Consider the following 21,379-nt stretch of genomic DNA (forward strand, 5'->3'; position numbering starts at 1 on the left):
AATAGTTATGGTGGGATTGAAAGGTTTCCCGCCGGCAAGCATATTCCAGATTATTAATATCACTTTCCAGTACCCCTGAAAAAAGTATCAGAATAATTAAGTAACGTTTTGTTAAGGCAAGAGGCTATTTATATTTGTATAAAATGTATTTTAAAACAATTATATAGTGCCTTTCGGTCCTCAAGGTAGTTTACAACTCCACACCATGTAGAAAGATCTCCTTATTGAGATAAGGCATGGAGCGTTTCCACTATGTAGAACGTATTTGTTTGCCCCGGTGTTTTCTTGACTGCTGGGATTGCCAGCTACCCCTGCTTATTTTGAATGACATACTTTACTGCTTTGTTATTATATCGGCTGATTTTATTGTATGTTGTTGTTATTTTATTTTGGGAACTGCTTTTGGATTATTATTTTTTAATGAAAAGCAGTATCTAAACAAACAAACATTTTAATACAATAAAAATAGAGCAATACAAATCTGATAAACAATTACTTAAAAAACAGAATCAAAAGAGGAGGATTAACAACTGTATAAAGGGCTTTCTCCTGTGTTGCTCCCAAACGATGGAATTCATTATGGTTGGACCCCACTCTCTTGGCTTTTAGAAAGGGTGTGAAGACACATTTTTTAATTCAGCTTTTTAAACTGTGTAGTTTTAGTGTTTTACAGCTTTACTGCATTTAATGTTTTTTTTAAAAAAATGTTTTAAGGTTTTATCATGTAAGGGCACAATCCTCTGTAGGTTTAGACAGAAAAAAGTCCTACAACTCCCAGCATTCCCCAGCCAGGAGGCTGGGGAATACTGGGAGTTGTACGACTTTTTTTTTGTCTAAACCGCAGAGGACTGTGCCCTAAGAGATTAATTCTATGGCCCCTAGACAGTGTCTGGAGCGGTGGGGTGGGGAGAGCGTAGGATTTTTCAGGATTTCTGAGTTCGAGGCCGGAGACAGTGCTCTGACCTTGGACTCAGGAGTCCGAGCTCCCCTTCCCCTTGCAGCTAGCACAGAGAGAACTGTGCCGGCTGTCTCTATAAGCTCACAAATGTGAGCTCAGAGAGGAGGGAATGAAGCGTGCTGGTGGGCAGGGAGGGGACAGTTTATGCCACATCCCCAGCCTTCCCCAGTCTCCTTCCCTCCCCCTCTGCAACGCTACAGCTAGTTGGGCGAAAGGCCTGTATAGCTACACTGGACACTCGTAAGCCTCCGAGTTCAGAAGCTTATGGGTATCAGAGCTTATGGGTATCAGGGGCGGATCCAATAGGATTGTGTCCTGAATGGTTGTACATTGCCTTGATGGCTTTTTGCAAATAAGATGGCATATAAATATTGATAAAATAATTATAACAACAATAACAGGAAGAGGAGGTGCCAGTGCTTTTTATTCCTACATGAGTCATGAATTTCCAAAGGAGAGAAACAGGCCAGGGGCTCAGGAGGAACAGCTGGGGTGGGGCCGCCACCACAAACCACCATGTGCTGCCTTAACAGTCACTTCACTCTCTCTAATGGCAGGGCCGGCCCTGCATTGTCTGCAGTCTAAATGTGATGTACACATGACCATCCACTACAGACTTAAACTGGTTTAAGAGCCATTTCTGCCTAGGGAACTGAGGGAGATGTAGTTCTGTACGGGAAAGCTCAGGATTCGCAACAGAGATTTTTGCCAAACTACGACTCCTGTGATTCTTTGGAGGCAGCTGCCACAGTTAAACTGGTATACAGTTGATATATGTTTGAGGTATATATCTGATTTAACCAGGGGAACTATAATTCCATAGACCTGAGCACAATCTCGTGGTAAAAGACCTTGCTTTGCATCTTCAGTGTCAACTACGCACAATTTTCTTGCACAACTATGTTGACATTTCAGGGTTTCCTCAAGTCTCTTCTTGCAAATTAAATGTTTCTTTCCCTTGTGGGCTGAATCAGAATCAGAACCTACAATCTTTCTTCCGCCACAAGCCTCATATTTATAAACCCTCTATTTTTAACCCAATGATGGAATTCGGAGTTAATACTAGTTTAGAGAGGTGTCTAGACATTTGTGAATGGGGGGGGGGGTATCGGGAAGAACAGGAAATATCCTGCATGGCAGGAGTGGAGACATCAGCTTTCTCTTGTGGCTGAGTATGCACAACTATGGCTGAGTGTCGCTTGAGAAACAGCAGAGTTTATTTCTGAGTTTTATTTGGAAGTTGCAGAAAATACAAAAAGAAAGCCAAAGAAATACTATGCACAACTTTTTGACTAAAGAGAAGGCTTACTAAAGTGTATAGCGTTGCTCTGCAGTAAGTACGTTGTTGTGGACAAAGTATGACTTTCTACAATGCAAAGATCTCTCTCTCTCTCTCTCTCGCACACACACGCACACACACACACGCACACTCTTCTGTTTTCTATTATGCCCATAAGTTAATTCCCTTACTTTAGTCCCAGTAGAAAAGTTCTATTTTTATCATGTTCTGTTAACTGAAGCATCCAAACATATTAAATGGTATTTTCCTATGGCCCAAAGAAGCCTTAGGCAATGTATCCCTAGGGCCTACGTCATGTAGATTCCAATAAAAAAAGTGAAAGATGGTGGTTGATTGGTGGTATTATCAGTAATAAAACGATCTCAAGATGTTAGTCAATCATTAGCTGAACATGAGCCAGCAGTGTGATGCGGCTGCAAAAAAGGCAAATTTAGGCTGCATTAATAGTACTGTAGTTTCCAAGTCACAGGAGATAAACATTCCATTCTGCACTTGTCTGACTTCATCTGGAGTACTGTGTCCATTCTGGGTGCCACACTTTAAGAAGGATATAGACAAACTGGAAAGAGTTCAGAAGAGGGCAACAAAGACAGTCAGCGGTATGGAAAACTACTATAAGAAGAGGTTGAAGGAACTGAGTATGTTAAGCCTGGAGAAGAGATGACTCTGTGCGGGGACCTGACAGCACTCTTTGAATCCCTGAAGCAGGGGAGGCTGGTCGCTCCAATGTCAGTGGGGCGGTGAATCCGCTCTGGGTTTCAGTCAGAACTCTAACTGCACACCTTGGATAGCTCCTTTAGAGTTCTGACTGGTTCTGACTGAAACCCGGAGCAGATTCACAGCCCACTGACATCAGAACTTCCAGCCTCCTCTGCCTTGAAGGTCTGTCACACTGAATGGGTCAAATACTTGTTCTCCACTGCCACAGAGGGCAGGACTAAATCTAATGGGCTTATGTTGCAGGAGGATAGATTTTGGTTGGACAGTAGGAAAAACATCTTGATGGCAAGAGCAGTTTGGCAGTGGGGCCAATTACCTAAAGGGGTAGTGGGCTCTCCCTTGCTGGAAGCCTTCAAGCCCACCTGTTGAGGTTGTTCTAGTTTTGGATTTCCTGCATCAAGCAGGGGGTTGGACGACCTCCAAGGACCCCTCTGGCCCTGTGATTCTATGATAATCATTTCTATAGCTGGAAATTAACTTTTTCTTTAATTTGCATATGATTTTCTTTGTGGCATGAGTGTATTTCATTCATTTAGTCTTATGTATAGAATGATGCATGACTTTTAAGTGCATAGCCATTATGGGTTTATCAAATGCCATGGCTAGTAAAACTAGCCACTGGAGAGTGATTGGGGCGGAGGAGAGAACAGACACGAGGAACTGACAATTTCATATTAAAAGTGTTTTGTTCTCCTCCTAAATAATACCAGAGACAAACTGCAAACAGTGACACCTACTGGCAAGACATTGTATTAGCCACAACTAGGAGAAGTCATGAGAACATCACAGCCCTGCTGCATCAGACCAAGGAATACTCATCCAGTATTCTGTTCACACAGTGGCCAACCAGCTGCCCATAGGAAACCCATCATGCCCATAGGACATGAATGCAACAGCACCCTCTCACCCATATTCCCCAGCAACTGGTGTACAAAGGCTCACTGCCTCTGAAACTGGAGGTAGCATATAATCAGGACTAGTTGCCACTGATAGCCCTCTCCTCCAGGAATTTGTCTAACCCCCTTTTAAAGCCATCCAAATTGGTGGCCACTGCTATGTCTTGTGGTTCAAATTCCATTGTTTAACTATACACCACGTGAAGACGTATTTCCTTTTATCTGTCCTGAATCTCCCAAGCCACAGGCAAACCACGAAAAACAGCCACGTTCCACAATTATCTACGGTAGCTACTTTGCACAGTGATCTATGTGTAGGACTATAACTCCCATCATCCCCAGAGAGCTTGACCATCCTGGCTGGGGCTGATAAGAGCTGTCAAAACATGTATGGAGGACACCAGATTGGGGAAGGCTGATCTAGGTTAGTGGGAAAGGAAAGGAAAGGTTCCTCCTGTGCAAGCACCGAGTCATTGCTGACTCCTAGAGGGATGCCACTTTAGTGGGACTCCAGCTAAATGCTCAATGCAAGGCCCACAAATGAGCTTCTGTGGGGAAAAGCCAGGACAGAGCAAGAATAGGAAAGGCTTTTCAGAAAAGGGGCAACTCAGAACTGGAGAAGGAGATGGCTTGACCATTGAGGTTTTAATACAAATTCCAATGGAGAACACACATAAGGAGAGCGAGTGTGCCTTGGAATGTGTGCAATTACAGCGAGATTGCATAGCATGGAAGACTGTGACCAGGAGACTGGTGTGCCTGTCTGGCCAGTCTGGTGCTAACAGGTGATGGCCAGCAGTTCCCATGGTTCTTTTTCTTTAAACCAGAATTGGACAGGGAAGCCTTTTAAACAGAGGACTGTTTACTGTAAAAGAGGACACATGGTCACCCTACCCAATCTGGAACAGGACCCTAGCATTGGGGGGGGGGTACGTTTAAGTCTAGAACAGGCCCCTGCACCTACTCTAGAGTAAAAATGAAAAGACGTAGGGTTGTATCCAATGTTAGTCCTATGTAGAGTAGACCCACTGAAATGAATGAGACGAGTTAGTCATGACTAACAAGTCTCATTAATTTCCATGGGTCTACTCCATGTAGGACTAACACTGGATACGACCCATAGCTGCTAGACCAGGGATGGGGAACGTGTGGCCATCCAGTTGTCATTGGACTTCAACTCCCATTAGCCCTAGGCAACATAGACAAGGCGAGAGTCGTGATCCAGCAACATCTGGAGAGCCACATAATCTCCAGCCCCGTACCGAAACAGGATGCGCATGTGAAGAGAGGGAATGCGCTACCCCTGCCCCTCCCCGTCATCCTTGTGGACGGCGACTGTCTGTATCCTTGGAGACACTCCATGTGATCCAGATTGCTTTCGAATGTGTTCAGGTGCAATGTTTAGACAGGAAAAGCTCCTACAACTCCCAGCACTCCCCAGCCACTTGTAGGACTTTTTTCTGTCAAAACATGCATAGGATTACGCCCTGCTGCTAGTTTTTACTCTGGTTTTATTCTGTTTTAAACTTTTTAGGGCACAATCCTACCGACTGCGCCCTCGTTTCTCAAAAGCCCCTGAACTTGGAGGCTTCCAAGATTTCTAGGCCCTGCTGGGCTGAAGCCGGTGGGGCAGGAGGAGCGGCAAAAGCGACCTTTGCCCCCACCGTCCTCTGATCGCCTGTATTTTCACTTGATGGGCTTTTCAGCCTGTCTAATGAGGGCATTTCACAGGATAAATTGTATCCTGGCCTCTCTGGTCTCCTCCCCTCCCTGCCCACCACAATGCCCCCTTTCCCCCCTCTCCAGTGTTGATTTTCTGACCTCAGAGAGGCAGCGGGTGTGGTTCTCTCCATGCTGTCTGTGAAGGAGTGGGGGCCAGATCTGTCCCCAACCTCAGAAGGGGTTGTCCAAGCCCAGGGACTATAGGATTGCTCTCTTTAAGTTTTTCTATGATCATGTTGTATTTTAAGGCTTTAATTTCCGCGAACTTCCCAGAGAGCTTTTGCTAGTGGGCAGCACAGAAATGTAATAAAGAACTAAACAACCATGCCAAACTCCCAACTGACCCTGGGCTTGTCCTACGGTCCTTCAAAGGAACTGTGCTCACTTTATTACACACTTGCTCTTACAATAGGAAAATCTTACTACAGCCGATGTACAGTGGTGGTTAGAATGTTGGACTAGGAGCAGGGAGACCTTATTCAGATCCCTACCCACCCAGGAAAGCTGACCTTTGGCTGCAATTTCTCAGCATGGTCTACCTCGCAGGGGGGTTGTGAGGATAAAAGGGGAGAACCATGTATACCTGTCTATGTTCCTTGGAAGAAAGGCAGGTTCAAAACGTAATAAATTAACCTTATGAAACCTGATCAGCTATCACTTTTCAGTTGGGGTTCACAAAAGCTGTTCCGCAGACAGCTCTTGCAGACTTGGCTTCTGAAGTGTAAAAGAATTCACAGAGCAGCTACTGGTCTGATATTCATGATGATGTTTTTACTCCTTGCAGCATATTTCATATGTATGTATATATGTATACACACATGTATATTCCACTCAGTACATTCTTTTTATTTTCCCAGAACTCTAGTAATATTACTCCAACTTTAAACACATTAATCCATAAATAGAATGGTGGGCATCATCAAACTAATGTCTCAGCTTTAATTACTTCACTGTCCTTCACTGTAAGCTGAAATTAGTTCTGATTGCCAAATCCCTGTGCAAATTCAGGGAGTGAAAGCACAGATCCCCATCCAACGTCTGGATTCATACTGATGAAGTCGTCCAGGTTCATCTTGAAGTCTTAAAAAAATGGAAAGCAAGAGAAAAGCATTAGATTTCTTGGATGATCTGACGAAAGGCTCCTAAGTAACCTGGAAACCTCTGGGCAGTCCAATTTTCTGCAAAGAGCTGTTTGCTCTGTTTTCTGGGGAGCTGTGTCCAGATGTCCTGGCCAACTTTGCTCCATGCAGGGTTAGGCAACCTGGTGCCCTCCAGTCATGTTTGGACTACAATTCCCATCAGCCCCAGTCAGCATGGCCAACGGCCAGGGATGACCATGGTGTGTATATAAGAGACTGGCCCAGGACAGACCTAAACCAGCTATACTCTTTCCAAGGGCAAGGAAGGAAATGGAGACGAAAGAGTTGGGCTGTTGAAAAGAAGGGAAAAGTTAAGAGAGAAATTAGGTCAGGAGGGCTGCCGCCACTCTCCCCTCATTTGAGGGTGCCTAACCCAAAAATAGTAGCATGTCACTATTGTGTTGCACACACTTAACTGGAAACGGTGGGTGGAAATGCGCCATTGCATCCACATTGCAAGACTGATTGGAAAACACAGCCCCAATCCATACTCTACAATGCAGGTGGGGGTTGCCTTACATCTGGATGCACATCACAGAGCACAGGCCCGTTTGTATCCAAGCTCTGCCAGCATTTTCTGATTTAGCAGGAAATTCCATGTGTGGATGTTCTTTGCTGAGAAGGGCTGATGGGTACCAGCAAGACAAGCCCCCCGGATCTTGGATCTACTCCATTAGGTTCCAAATTCTCTTCAAGTACTTGAAAGGTTGTCACCGAGAAGACCACCAGGATCTCTTCTCGATCATCCCAGAGTGCAGGACATGGAATAATGGGCTCAAGTTAGAGGAAGCCAGATTCCGGCTGAAAATCAGGAAAAACTTCCTGACTGCTAGAGCAATACGACAATGGAACCAATTACCTAGGGAGGTGGTGGGCTCTCCCACGCCGGAGGCGTTCAAGACGAGGCTGGACAGCCATCTGTCGGGGATGCTCTGACTTGGATTCCTGCATTGAGCAGGGGGTTGGACTCGATGGCCTTGTAGGCCCCTTCCAACCCTACTATTCTATGATTCTATGAAATTCTCAGAGCATGTTGCTTCTCAACAGAGCAGTCTTCCCCAACCTGGAGCCCACCAGATGCTGGACTACAGACCCCATCATCCACAGAGGAGGTGTCAGGTTGGACAAAGCTGCAATAGAGCTTTTCGCATGCTGTCCAGCAAATACGATGTCAGCTCTCTGAACCCGCTATGTCAGGGGTGGGGAGCATGTGGCCCTCCAGATGTTGTTGGGACTACAACTCCCATCAACCCTGACAATTCGCCATGCTGATGGGGGTTGGAGTCCAGCATAATCTGGAAGGCTGCTGGTTCCCCATCCTTGTGCAAAGTATGTTGAACGGAAGGAGAAATAGGATCCTAACGCAGATGAGATGCTAAAGACAACAGCTTACCTGCAGTTTCAATGCACGGGTACATGGGAGGGGGCTTCTGCCAGTTCCCGCTGGCGTCTTTCATGTGGGATCGGTTAGAAGCAAATGTCTTCAGATACACATCAGCTCGAACCAATCTGACTTTTCTAAATAAGCCAAACACTTAAGTGATGGGAGTTGTATAGTCCGTGGCAGAAACATCAGGTAGCAGTGAGCTGATCCTGCTCCTAGTATTTTCAACTACAGCTGAACCAAATATTAAATTGTTGTTAAGTATCGAACTCCTCAAATGTAATTTATTGTGAATGGTTAAAAATCCACTCTAAACATGCACATCTTACAAGTGACATTGTCATAGGCCAGTTTAAGACAAGTTTGAAACAGTGCAATGCTATACATGTCTACTCAGAAGTATATCCCATTGAGCTCAGTGGGGCCTACTCCCACATAAGTGGGTACAGGACTGCAGTCAATGGAGAGTAAGCCCTGTTGAATACAGCTGGACTTACTTCTCAGTAGACATCCATAGGATTGCACTGAAATTTGGTATTTGGACATGGAAGCAAAAACAAGCAAGAGTTTTTGTGGAACCTTAAAGATTAACATTACATCAACTGAGCCTTTGGCCTGCACACACAAGCATTTCCCTCCCACTTCGTGATGCGAGCAAACAAAATGAAGAAATCTTTGGTTAACAATAATTTCATTTCCTCTGAATCAGAGAACTATGCTTGACAGCTTCGGAACAAGTCAGGACGTTAAACCATGGTTTGAAGTTGGTTTACTATCCTGGCTTCTTCCAAAGCTTGTAACCATAGTTTCCCGGTTGCAATAAAATGGGAAACTATGGTTAATTAGAGGCTTCCTGTCTTAATCACAGGTGCTGGAAAGGTGCTGTATGTGTTGAGAAAAGGCTTGTTCATATCTTGACTTATTTAGCCAAGACATGATGATCCGATCACACCCACTGATTTTACGTTTTTAATGGGTGTGAGTTTTCTAATGCTTTGGCACACAAGGCATAATGTAATATTTTAAGAATTAAACAAATACATGGAGATTGTTTTGGTTGCAAAAATTGCTGTACCATTAAGATCACTAACAATTAAAACCACAGGTAGTCGTGTTAATAACATGATAAAAAATCCAAAAGCCACAGTAAAGCAATACAGTTATTGGGACCAATCAAAATGTCACCAAGTAATGACAAAGCTTTTGAGTTCCCCAGAACTCTGCTCCAGACTAGATATTAAACAAAACAAGTGTGAGATGAGAGAAAGAGTATGATGTGTTACACCAGCCCCCAAAACTGTAGTTTGAATAATCTTAAAACAGACTGTAGGAGGGGCTGTGCACACTTAATTAAATTAGTCTCTGCTAGATGCTTAACAGAGTTTAGGTTGCAACAAGGGCTACTGGGTAAAGAAGTAATAATGGCTATCCCAACCCATCGCCTTATTTTTCAAAAATATAAAACCTAGCAGTTACTTGGATCTGTTTCAAGCACTAAGTGGGGGTGCTTTGGAGAATATTGAATTTAGCTGTCCAGGAAAGGGATCTTCCAAGTTGAGGAAAATGATCTTGTGCTAACCAAAGATGGGATGGGCATGCCATCCAACTACTAGATAATACTACCCAATTTGGCTTCTGTTTACTTTGTGTACCATCTAAAATTAATCTCCAGTTTTGCTATTATGAAGTCTACAATGTTTCTTTTCTGCTCTTTGCCTTACAAGAGAACTGCATATTCCACTTAGTCCTGGAAACAGAACTGAGTAATTGCTAAATGTTATATTTTCAAAAAATAGGGGTGGTGATAGCAGCCCTGGATGCATCTTGAAATCTGTTTAGCTGAGTGCCTCTGGAGGATTCATGACTTTTGTGCCAGACACAGTATAGGGATTCAGCTATGCTATAGATGAAGCTTTGCAGCTGCAAGGTAAAATTTGGGCTCCGGGCCAGTCACACAACGAGTCCAAAGTCAGCAGATGTCAACTCAGCCCATTACGTGTGATGCCAGTTTTGTCAGGCCCAAATCTGGGTCATTATTTAAGCTGTACAAGCAGCGTCTGTGCTGCAAATCCTCACCTTCGAAATCCAGGATTAATAATGCTGTCTGATTTGAACGCCTCTTCAATATAGGTGTCAAAGGGGCAGGGGAAAGGGAGCACAGTGTCGAGGTCATAAATGAAGTTCTGATCTCCACTTGACACATGAAGCAAAATCACATGGTAATCCTGTAAGTAAAAAGATAGGATAAACTTCTTAACTGTATGTATCTGTGATGATTAGCGAAGATAAGCTGGAAAAGTGTCCAACTCTATGTATAAAACACAATTCAAAATAGGTCATATAAAATATCATTTAAAAATTTACTTTAGACTTTTTTTAGTAGCTATGATTGTGAGCGGGAAAGTTCCTTCTTCAAATCTTACCTTGGCCACAAATGAAGTACTGCTTAATATTGTGCAAATGTGGTGTCGGGGGACCGATTTGTCTGGAAACACCACCCATTCCTACTTTTTTCTGGCGTGCAGGAGTTAGGGTGGTCACCCAGTTAAAGATATGTATATTAATCATATATGTTTGACTCAATTCATTGATTAAATTTTGATTTTTTTGTTGTTCAGTCGTGTCCGACTCTTCGTGACCCCATGGACCATAGCACGCCAGGCCTTCCTGTCCTGCGCTCTCTCCCGGAGCGTGCTCAAGTTCAACTTTGAAGCAAAAAAACACGACTCCCTTTGTTTTTAGATGATGCCTGCTACAACACACACACACACACACACACACACACACCCCATCTTAGAAAAGGCATTGGCTACATTCAGACAATCATCTCTTGGCTAAATCTCTTTGCTGTTTTAAATCTGTATTTTAAATCTCTGCATTGCTGCTAGGTTTTATTCTGGTTGTATTGTTATATTGTGGTTGTAATGCTTTTATATTGTTTTACTGTGTGCTTTTTGGTTTTAATTTTTGTGAACTGCCCAGAGAGCTTTGGCTATTGGGTGGTATAGAAATAAACAAACAAACAAAATAAAATAAAATAAGCTCAGATATGGATGAGACTTCTGGGTGCGCATGCAGCCCCATCACACAAACAAGCCAAGAACTCTTCAATTAATGCTAGTTTTCTATTTCATTCAAACCAGGAAACTATGGCTAACAGCCTCAGAACAAGCCAGGATATTAAGCCAATGTCATACCATGATTTCATATCCTAGTTTGTTTCAAAGCTGCTAAATATAGTTTCCCAGTTCAACACTTCTGATTTTTTTTGCTGGTTTGTGCAAAGGGAGGAGCAAAGGACCTGCATGCGCGCCCAAAAAGTGCACCCTTATCTCAGCTTTCAAAGCCAAGATATAATGGTCCAAAAGTGACTGTTGTCGCCCATGTGAGAGTACCTCTTTTAAGATGGTGCTTGCTATCCAGTTATTAGAAATAGTATTTTAAAATGGATCTGCTGCCTGATTAATCAGGGCATCTTTTCAGACAATCAAAAGTGTGTTTAACTGATTAATCTAACCAAGGAATTGATTAAATATTGCAGTCCTGGTGGGGACTCTCTGTAGTTACTCAGTAACGGACTCTGCACCTGATCAAGGACACTTTCATGAATTTGTACTTCATATGTTCCAGGTTTTAGCCTCAGCCACTGCCTCCTCCAAGCCTGCAGGATAGGAATAATAATACTGGCCTATCTCATAGGGCTTTTGTAATGATTACTGACGAAACATATATTAAATTATTTGTACAGTTCAAACGCATGCCGAGTTATTACTGGTCATGCTGACAGGGAATGATGGGAATTGCAGTCCAACAAATCTGGAGGCCACCAGGTTGGGGACGGCTGTTAGACAGGGCCATTCTTTGCACTGATCACTTTTGTATATTTCAGCTGAGCTCTTCAGGCCAGCCTTCCCCAACCTGGTGCCCTCCAGATGTTTTAGCCTTCAATTCCCAGCATTCCTGGCCAATGGCCATGCTGCCTGGGGCTGATGGGAATTGAAGGCCAAAACATCTGGAGGGCACTGGGTTGGGGAAGGGGGGGCTGTTCACACAACACACTAACCCACACTCAGTGGTTGTTGTTGAACCGTGGGTTAGCATGATGTCCGAATCCAGGACAGGTGGCTTGTTAACCATACAGTGTGGCTTATTTTTCTCGAACAAGCTACCACGAGCACCCATGGTTTGTTGTTGGGTTGTTCAGAGTGGTTAACAAGCCACACTGCATGGTTAACAAGCCACCTTGCAGAAAATGTCCTGGGTTCAGCCAACAAGCTAACCCACGGTTCAACAAACAACCCATGGTTCAACAAGAACCCACACTTAACCACTGAGTGTAGGGCAGCGTTTTGTACAAACCCAGTCAAAGGGTGCATTTAAAAATAAGCAACATGTATTTCATGAATAGTGGCCTGCTTTTCCACCATGAAGTTGGGCCCTGCTTTTACATCTGATGCAACCACCCTGTGGAAGCTGTTATCAGGGAAGCTCCTCCACTCTGCCGCTCAAGGCCAGGCTCACTCCTCGTTAATACAAAAGCGGTAACAGCTGGGCTGGGTGGGAAGGTCCTACCTCTTTGGGGGTGAGGGTGGTACACCCAGGGGCTGAGTTGGTGATTGGCTGAAGGAAATCTGCCTTGGGTTGTGAGGGCTGGGCCTTAAAAGGAGCTGAAGCTGAGCCATGTTTGTCTCCCTTTATCATGGCAGTTCTTGGACCTAGCTTGATGGTTGGACCCTATCCCAGGAGGCCCTTACTTTGGTAGGTATAAGGATAGGTTAGCCAGTTTTTGTTATTTTGTTTGGGTGTGTGGTTAAAATGCTCTCTGTGTATTCAGGTTTCTTTTTAAAATATTCCTGCTTTGTACCCTTCTGTACAATTTACTCCCTCCAGCCATCCTTCCCTTTCCCTTTCCCCCACTTACCTTAATAAACATTTACCCAACTTAAGGTTAGTCTGGTTCCTTCTGAGTAACTTCAGTGCTAATTTCAGTGCCTCCTGGCCTAGAAGGGTGTTTTGGGGGACTTGAGGCCAGGTTTCGCCGGTCCCACTTTGCAGTATGGTTGGAATTAGTTCCAGCACTCCTTCACAATCCACATTAAAAAAAGTTATAGTAACAGCAGTAGGGGTAATACTAAACATAGAGGGAAAGATGTGGATTTCCTCACCCAAATCACAGGTTGACCTCCACATCCTGCCTGTTGCTTCCAAAGTGGTACCTGTGGGTTACAAGGAATGAGTGACTACATTTAAATTAGATAAATCAATGTCTGGACTACAATAAGCTAGCTTCCCCCACATAATCATCTGACAAAACTAAGAGTTTCCACTGGAATACAGACTGGGACCTGAAGAGCCTCATATGAGTGCCTGAAAAACTCTAACACACACATAGTCTCATGTGGCCCTTTGGATCCAGACCACAGTATTTACTATGTGAACTACTCTTGTTGTATAATTAACCCCTTATTCCCAATATAATACTGCAATGCTGGGGTTCCCAAGGCATACAGAAGGCTGGTGTGCTAATGTTACACATGCATTAAGCTAGTGCATTAGTTAAACAGCTTTTAAACATGACAGCAACTGCATGGAGCACCTCTGTTGGGAAGTGATTTAGGGCGCAATGCTATGCATATTTAGACAGAAAAAAGGCCTACATCTCCCAGCATGCCCCAGCCAGCTATGCTTTGCAGAGCAGCACCACGTTTAAATTGGGCTTAAGATGGCAGCCATTTTGGGGATACTGGAAGTTGTAGTCCAACACATCTGGAGGGCACCATGTTGGGGAAGGCTGGTCTAGGTTGACACCTGTGATGTTACCACGGTTTTGGTTTTTTTCAGTGGCCCTGCTTCTTCAACAGCAGCCTGTTACACAGAAATTTAACCCATGAAGCTTTTCCTGGCATGGAGATAAAAGGATAGGAGAAGTTTCACCAGTGAAGGCTGCAAATGTAGACTCACTTACCTGAGAGTAAGCCCTAATTTGATGTATATCCAAGTAGATGCGAATAGGATTGCATTGTTAATTCCTGCATGCAGGCTGAAGACAGCAGAGCAGGAACAATTAAAACCACCACCACCCTAATCTTGATGCACAGGAAATAGCAAGAGGACGCTAAGCGACACCAATGGTAAATCCTTTTAAGCCACATACATACCAGGATCCAGATTTTGATCCTGACATTGTGAACAGCATCTTGTGTTTCAGGTTCAATTCCGTCTCACAACTCACCATCCTTCTATCATTGGAAATGAAAACAGCATAAAATTCTTCTAAATGGAATTGATTCTGGTTTTGGATGTATTCACAAAGCTTCCATACATTTTCTTCACTGTAAAGAAACAAAAAAACAACCCACACTATTTCAGTTTCGCATTCTCTCCCAGTAATAGAATTTAAATTGATCCTGAATATATTCACTGATGTTCATTTGTAAAGATTTAGAAAATATTTTAGCTCATCCACTCTCTTTTTAAAAGTTGTTCTTGCATATATGTGCAATTGAATCTGGAGCCAAGGTCTAATTCTGCCAAGATTCATGCCCACCACATACCCCTTTGGTATCAACTACCCTGATGAAAATTCACTGTTTCTAAGACAGGCTCTCCATTGAGAAAATTATCACGCTCCATTTAAGGCATTAAAACATGCAGGGGCTGGGCTGAGAAGAGAGAGAAGTCGATAAATACCTCTGAATTATTTCTTTATTTATTTTTAACATTTATATCCCACCTTTTTCCTCCTTAAGGAACCCAAGGTGGCATACATAATCCTCCTCCTCTCCATTTTATCCTCACAACAACCCTGTGAGGTAGGTTGGGCTAAGAGTCTGTGACTGGCCCAAAGTCACCCAGTGAGTTTCCATGGCCAAGTGGGGACTAGAACCCGGATCTCCCAACTCCCAGTCCAACACTCTAGCCACTACACTGGCTCTGTTGTAATGTCCAAAGCCACCCTCAGCAGGGATCTAATTTGACTAAGAGACGTGATGATATAATAGGGAAGTTATACTCTTGAATAAGTTCTGACCATCCATCATGGATTATTTAGTTGTGATGTGCTGGAATTAGAGTTGCCCAGTCCTTACATTTAATACCCTATTCAGGCGTGATTAAATGCAGGTAGATCACCACATGAGCAGGAACAGGGCCATGCTGAATAGCCCCCCACACCCGCAGTCATGTCATAATGAAGCTACTCTCACGGGTGTCCATGCATACAGCACAAACACCTGTAGAGGGGAGGCTTTCGCACATCCAGCTGTACATGCCTAGGCTTCCGTGCAATTCAGAACCCTACACTATTGGAATGCTGTATGCAAGGACACCTATGGGAGGACCTTCGCTGTGACATGATGTTGGGGAGCAGGGCTACTCGGCACAGCCCCGTTCTTGCTCGTGTGGTGTCTACCCACATTGAATCACACCTGAGTAGGGCTTTTGAGTTGCACGAAAAGGAGGACTTTGAATGTGTGGGCTTCCCCTCTCCTGGTGTGCAGTGATAGAAGAAGCTGCAGCAGACAGAAACTCCTACATCAGCCCAATCCTGTTTACTTGGAAATACATCCAGTTGTGGGACTTCTTTCCTAGTAAGCATGCTTTGGAGTGCAGCCTTAAAGGCTTGCAGTACAGCCCTAATTAAATCCCACTCATTTTAACACCTTTAGTCCAATTTAAACATGGTGCTGCTGTGCAAAAAAAAACACATTTGCCCACAGAGGTCCTCCATGCAGTTGCTGCCATGTTTAAAAGGTGCTTAAACCCATGCACTGGCGTAATACATCTGTAGCATTTGCACAATAGCGCTGATCACAGTGTGCCAGCAGATAAACACAACCAGTACATGAGGTACACATTTTAATCATGCCAGTTGTGTGGAGCACCTATACAGATAAGTGGCTTTTCACACTACAGCACAGGTTAAATTGCACCTTCCCCTGACCTATTCATATTATATATGGTGGTCTAGGGCTGCCAGTACACAGAAAAGTCAAAGTGCTAGGACTTCTTAATTAGCAGGGATGATTACCTCATCTATCGCCCCCCACTCCCCTGTTCCCTCAGAGCTTCAGTGGATTTTCCCAGCAACAGTATATTGTTGTGAGCTATCCCTGTTGAAATGCAAATTATTTTGTGGTGGCTTGGCCTTGAATGAGCAATTAAGAGCCATTCACTTTACAAAAGCCCTGCTTCTGGTAGAGATGAAAACTGCCAGAAGTTGCTTGTTGACTTTCAGATGAAATGTTTCTCCCTACTGTTGGGAAAGGAAAGCCTTTGGGTGCTTTCAGATACCATCACCCAACCTCATTCACAGAATTTTAGGGGCTGGGGGGGTGTTTTCAGATGTCAACATCTTCAGCTTGTAACCCTCCCATGTTTTCCCAGGGCAGAACATCTGATAAGAAAGAAAAGGTGGAACAGCTGCACAATGTTTTCTCACTGGTAGCGCTGCTAGGAACGCCCCATCTGACAGGCACCCCTGGAAAATCTTGAGATGGTAGTCTTAGGCTAGTTTTGGACATACTGTATCCTCCTCTTTCCCTTTCTCGTGCAAACTCAGCAAAGGTCTAACATGTTAACTACAACACTGCCCTTTGGCAGTTCACCGTGCTATGGTTGTCAGCTGATCCTAATAAATTGGGTATTATGGGAAGGATCCAATGGTGTGCTACTGCTAGTACTATTGATGTTACACCAGCAGAAACCAATGCTTGTACAACATCAGTGGTGCTTTCTAGCACGGTGAGTTTCCCAGGAAGAGCTGTTGATGCTGCACAGATATTGGCTTCCGCTAGTGCAACACCAATAGCACTAGCACACCATTGGATCCTTCCCTACGCTATGTACTATTCTTTGGGGTATGCATGTGGCTACACCAATGACTTTGATACAGAGAGTCAGGGCACCTATCCACCTAGCTCAGTACTGTCCACTCTTGAGTGGCAGAGATTATCCATGCCAGAGGCCTTTCCCAGCCCTGTGATCTGAAATCCTTTTAATGGCCAGGGCCTGAATCAGAGCCCCTTTGGATGCAGAGCATGCGCGCCACCGTTGACTGAGCACTATGGGTTTGCTCAAAGTCTCTCATGGTCTGAATCTTGGCAAATCAAAGACTACAATCCGATATGCACAGTTACCTAGGGCAAGCTCCCACTGAACTCAACAGGACTTGAGGACAGGACTCAACTCAACGATGGCCTTGTAGGCCCCTTCCAACCCTACTATTCTATGATTCTGTGACTTACTTCTAAATAAAGAGGCATAGGATCGCGCTGTTAACTGGTATTAAGGGGTGTCAGATGAGGAAGCGATTCTCAGATAATTACTTAGGACGTTGCTTTTAGGGCTTCTGGAGCTTTTTTTGTTCTGGAACAGGTCGCCCGTATTATGATCCTCTCTAGGGCTGCCATGCTCTGGAATTAACGGGGTTGCCAGGACGCCTTATTATATGGGGCACCAATCCCCCCTCACCCCATAAGTGCTGCGACGGTTTCTTACCAGTAGCAGCTGGTGTAGACGCAGGCGGGCCGAGCTGGGACGGCTGGCCGATAGGGAACCGGTGCTGCCGCTGCTGCTACTAGCCCAGCCGCCGGCTGCTCCATCGGGGCCCTCACTCCGCTGGTAATGGGAAAGGTTTAGGGGTCTCATTTCCTGAAGAAAGGGCGAGGAGGAAGAGGCGGCGGCAGCTCCGGCTCTTGCAGCTGCAAAAGGCTTAGAGAGATTCATGAAGCATTGTTTGGTGTGTGCGTGCACTACGAACACATCATGGGGTGAGTTACAAGGAACTCCTTCCCCGGGAAACGCGGCTGCATTGCAGCGTTGCAAGTCCCCAGTAGACCAGAAGGGCGCTGTGCTTCAGCCGGAGCCGCAAGGGGAGCGGGAGGTTTGTGCAAAAGCTCAGTCTTCCCCAACCTGGTGCCCTCCAGAAGCTTGTTGTTCAGTCGTGTCCGACTCTTCGTGACCCCATGGACCATACCACGCCAGGCCTTCCTGTCCTGCGCTCTCTCCCGGAGCGTGCTCAAGTTCATATTCATTGCATCGGTGATGCTGTCTAGCCATCTCATCCTCTGCCGTCCCCTTCTCCTTTTGCCTTCAGTCTTTCCCAGCATCAGGGTCTTTTCCAGAGAGTTTTCTCTTCGCATTAGGTGGCCAAAATATTTGAGCTTCAGCTTCAGTATCTGTCCTTCCAATGAGCACTCAGGGTTGATTTCCTTTAGGATGGACTGATCTGACCTCCTTGCAGTCCAGGGGACTCGTAAGAGTCTTCTCCAGCACCACAGTTCGAGGGCATCAATTCCTCCGCGCTCAGCCTTCCTTATAGTCCAGCTCTCACAGCCATACGTTGCTACTGGGAAAACCATAGCTTTGATTATACGGACCTTTGTTGGCAAGGTGATGTCTCTGCTTCTTACTATGCTGTCTAGGTTTGCCATAGCTTTCCTCCCAAGGAGCAAGCGTCTTTTAATTTCATGGCTACAGTCACCGTCTGCGGTGATCTTGGAGCCCCAGAAAATAAAATCTGTCACTGCTTCCATTTCTTCCCCTTCCATATGCCAGGAAGTGATGGGGCCAGATGCCATGATCTTAGTTTTTTGAATGTTGAGTTTCAAACCAGCTTTTGCACTCTCCACTTTCACCCTCAACAAGAGGCTCTTTAGATCCTCTTCGCTTTCTGCCATTAGGGTGGTATCATCTGAGTATCTGAGGTTGTTGATAATTCTCCCGGCAATCTTAATTCCGACCATCCAACCCGGCGTTTCTCATGATGTACCCTGCATATAAGTTAAATAAGCAGGGCGACAATTTGGAGCCTTGTCGTACTCCTTTCCCAATTTTGAACCGATCAGTTGTTCCATGTCTGGTTCTTACTGTTGCTTCTTGGCCCTCGTACAGGTTTCTCAGGAGACAGGTAAGGTGGTCTGGTACCCCCATTGGGGAGATGTCAAGATTAAATATATACATTTTGGGTATCAGTGAACTGAAATGGACTGGAACGGGCCACTTCACATCAAATGACCACCAGATCTACTATTGTGGACAAGAGGACCACAGAAGAAATGGAGTAGCCTTCATAATTAATAATAAAGTGGCTAAAGCAGTGCTTGGATACAATCCAAAAAAAGACAGAATGATCTCAATTCGAATTCAGGGTAAGCCATTTAACATCACAGTGATCCAAATATATGCCCCAACCACAGATGCTGAAAAAGCAGAAGTAGATCAGTTCTATGAGGATCTGCAGCACCTACTGGATAGTACGCCAAAAAAATATGTTATTTTCATTATAGGAGACTGGAATGCTAAGATGGGTAGTCAAACGACACCTGGCATTACAGGCAAGCATGGTATGGGAGAACAAAATGAAGCAGGACATAGGCTGATAGAATTTTGCCAAGACAACTCACTGTGCATAACAAACACTCTCTTCCAACAACCTAAGAGACGACTTCATACGTGGACTTCACCAGACGGTTGACACTGAAATCAGATTGACTATGTCCTTCGTAGCCAAAGGTGGCGGACATCTATGCAGTTGGTAAAAATAAGGCCTGGAGCTGATTGTAGTTCAGATCACGAACTTCTTATTGCACAACTTAGAATCAGACTAAAGAGAATAGGGAAGACCCACAGATCAGTTAGATATGAGCTCACTAATATTCCTAATGAATATGCAGTGGAGGTGAAGAATAGATTTAAGGGACTAGATTTAGTAGACAGGGTCCCGGAAGAACTATGGACAGAAGTTCGCAACATTGTTCAGGAGGCGGCAACAAAAAACATCCCAAAGAAAAAGAAAACCAAGAAGGCAAGATGGCTGTCTGCTGAGACACTGGAAGCAGCCCAAGAAAGAAGGAAAGCAAAAGGCAACAGTGATAGGGGGAGATATGCCCAATTAAATGCAAAATTCCAGAGGTTAGCCAGAAGAGATAAGGAATTATTTTTAAACAAGCAATGCGCGGAAGCGGAAGAAGATGCATCCTAGAGTAATAAAGGAACTGGCAGAAAAACTCTCAGAACCGCTGTCTATTCTCTTTGAGAAATCATGGAGGATGGGGGAAGTGCCAGATGACTGGAGGAGGGCTAATGTTGTCCCTATCTTCAAAAAGGGTAAAAAGGAGGAACCTGGGAACTACAGACCAGTCAGTCTGACATCAATCCCAGGGAAAATTCTGGAGCAGATGATAAAGCAATCCATCTGGAAGCACCTTGAAAACAATGCCGTGATTACTCGAAGCCAACATGGATTTGTCAAAAACAAGTCCTGCCAGACAAATCTGATCTCATTTTTTGATCAAGTAACCTCCCTTGTAGACTGTGGGAATGCTGTAGACATCATATACCTCGACTTCAGCAAATCTTTCGACAAAGTGCCCCATGATATCCTGATGAGCAAACTAGCTCAAAGTAGGCTAGATGAAACAATGATCCGGTGGATCCACAGTTGGCTACAGAATCGGACTCAAAGAGTGGTTATCAATGGGACCTTCTCAAACTGGGGGGAGGTAACGAGTGGGGTACCGCAGGGCTCAGTCCTGGGCCCAGTGCTCTTCAACATTTTTATTAATGACTTGGAGGAGGAGGTGCGGGGAATGCTGATCAAATTTGCAGATGACACAAAATTGGGCGGGATAGCTAATACTTTGGAAGACAGAAACAAAATTCAAAGTGATCTGGATACATCCTGACTGTTAGAGCAATACGACAATGGAACCAATTACCTGGGGAGGTGGTGGGCTCTCCCACACTGGAGGCGTTCAAGACGAGGCTGGACAGCCATCTGTCAGGGATGCTCTGACTTGGATTCCTGCACTGAGCAGGGGGTTGGACTCGATGGCCTTGTAGGCCCCTTCCAACCCTACTATTCTATGATTCTTCTATGATTCTAAGATAATAGAATAGGAAGGACAAGAGACCTCTTCCAGAAAATTAGCAACATCGGAGGTAAATTCCAGGCAAAAATGGGTATGATCAAAAACAAAGATGGCAAGGACCTAACAGAAGCAGAAGAGATCAAGAAAAGGTGGCAAGAATATATGGAAGATCTGTATAGGAAGGATAATAATATCAGGGATAGATTTGACGGTGTGGTCAGTGAACTAGAGCCAGACATCCTGAAGAGTGAGGTTGAATGGGCCTTAAGAAGCATTGCTAATAACAAGGCAGCAGGAGATGACGGTATCCCAGCTGAACTGTTTAAAATCTTGCAAGATGATGCTGTCAAGGTGATGCACGCCATATGCTAGCAAATTTGGAAAACAC

The 21,379-nt window shown here is 44.6% G+C and overlaps 1 protein-coding gene across 4 annotated transcripts; it reads right to left on the reverse strand.

The window, feature by feature from the left end:
• Nucleotides 1–2,180: 2,180 nt before the first annotated feature.
• Nucleotides 2,181–17,891, reverse strand: NTAQ1 (N-terminal glutamine amidase 1). Of its 4 annotated transcripts, none has more exons than XR_014789994.1 (7): nucleotides 17,618–17,891; nucleotides 14,352–14,451; nucleotides 13,285–13,335; nucleotides 10,196–10,344; nucleotides 8,129–8,253; nucleotides 7,255–7,469; nucleotides 6,347–6,676 (listed from the first exon to the last, which is right to left on the reverse strand). XR_014789994.1 is itself a non-coding variant. In XM_084848835.1 (6 exons), the coding sequence occupies exons 1-6, from the start codon at nucleotides 17,719–17,721 to the stop codon at nucleotides 6,570–6,572; spliced, it is 636 nt and encodes a 211-aa protein (XP_084704961.1). In that variant the 5' UTR covers nucleotides 17,722–17,891; the 3' UTR covers nucleotides 2,181–6,569. The 4 variants fall into 4 exon arrangements, 1 of the variants encoding a protein (XP_084704961.1); XR_014789996.1 differs by having other exon boundaries at nucleotides 7,255–7,564; XR_014789995.1 differs by having other exon boundaries at nucleotides 6,349–6,676; nucleotides 7,152–7,469.
• Between the last annotated feature and the right edge of the window lie 3,488 nt (nucleotides 17,892–21,379).

Source organism: Heloderma suspectum, chromosome 4 (genome assembly GCF_057233095.1).
Source record: "Heloderma suspectum isolate Gila_16-S chromosome 4, 16-S_ref, whole genome shotgun sequence".
Classification (NCBI taxonomy): domain Eukaryota; kingdom Metazoa; phylum Chordata; class Lepidosauria; order Squamata; family Helodermatidae; genus Heloderma; species Heloderma suspectum.

Bases quoted from the DNA above. Each gene is read 5' to 3' on its own strand.
- NTAQ1 (XM_084848835.1), bottom strand. From the start codon at position 17,721: ATGGAGCAGCCGGCGGCTGGGCTAGTAGCAGCAGCGGCAGCACCGGTT. The intron at 14,452-17,617 runs GTAAGAAACCGT...GTTTCTTTACAG, and splicing joins GTCTACACCAGCTGCTACTG to TGAAGAAAATGTATGGAAGC. The intron at 10,345-13,284 runs GTGAGGAAATCC...TTTTACTTACAG, and splicing joins GAGGTCAACCTGTGATTTGG to GATTACCATGTGATTTTGCT.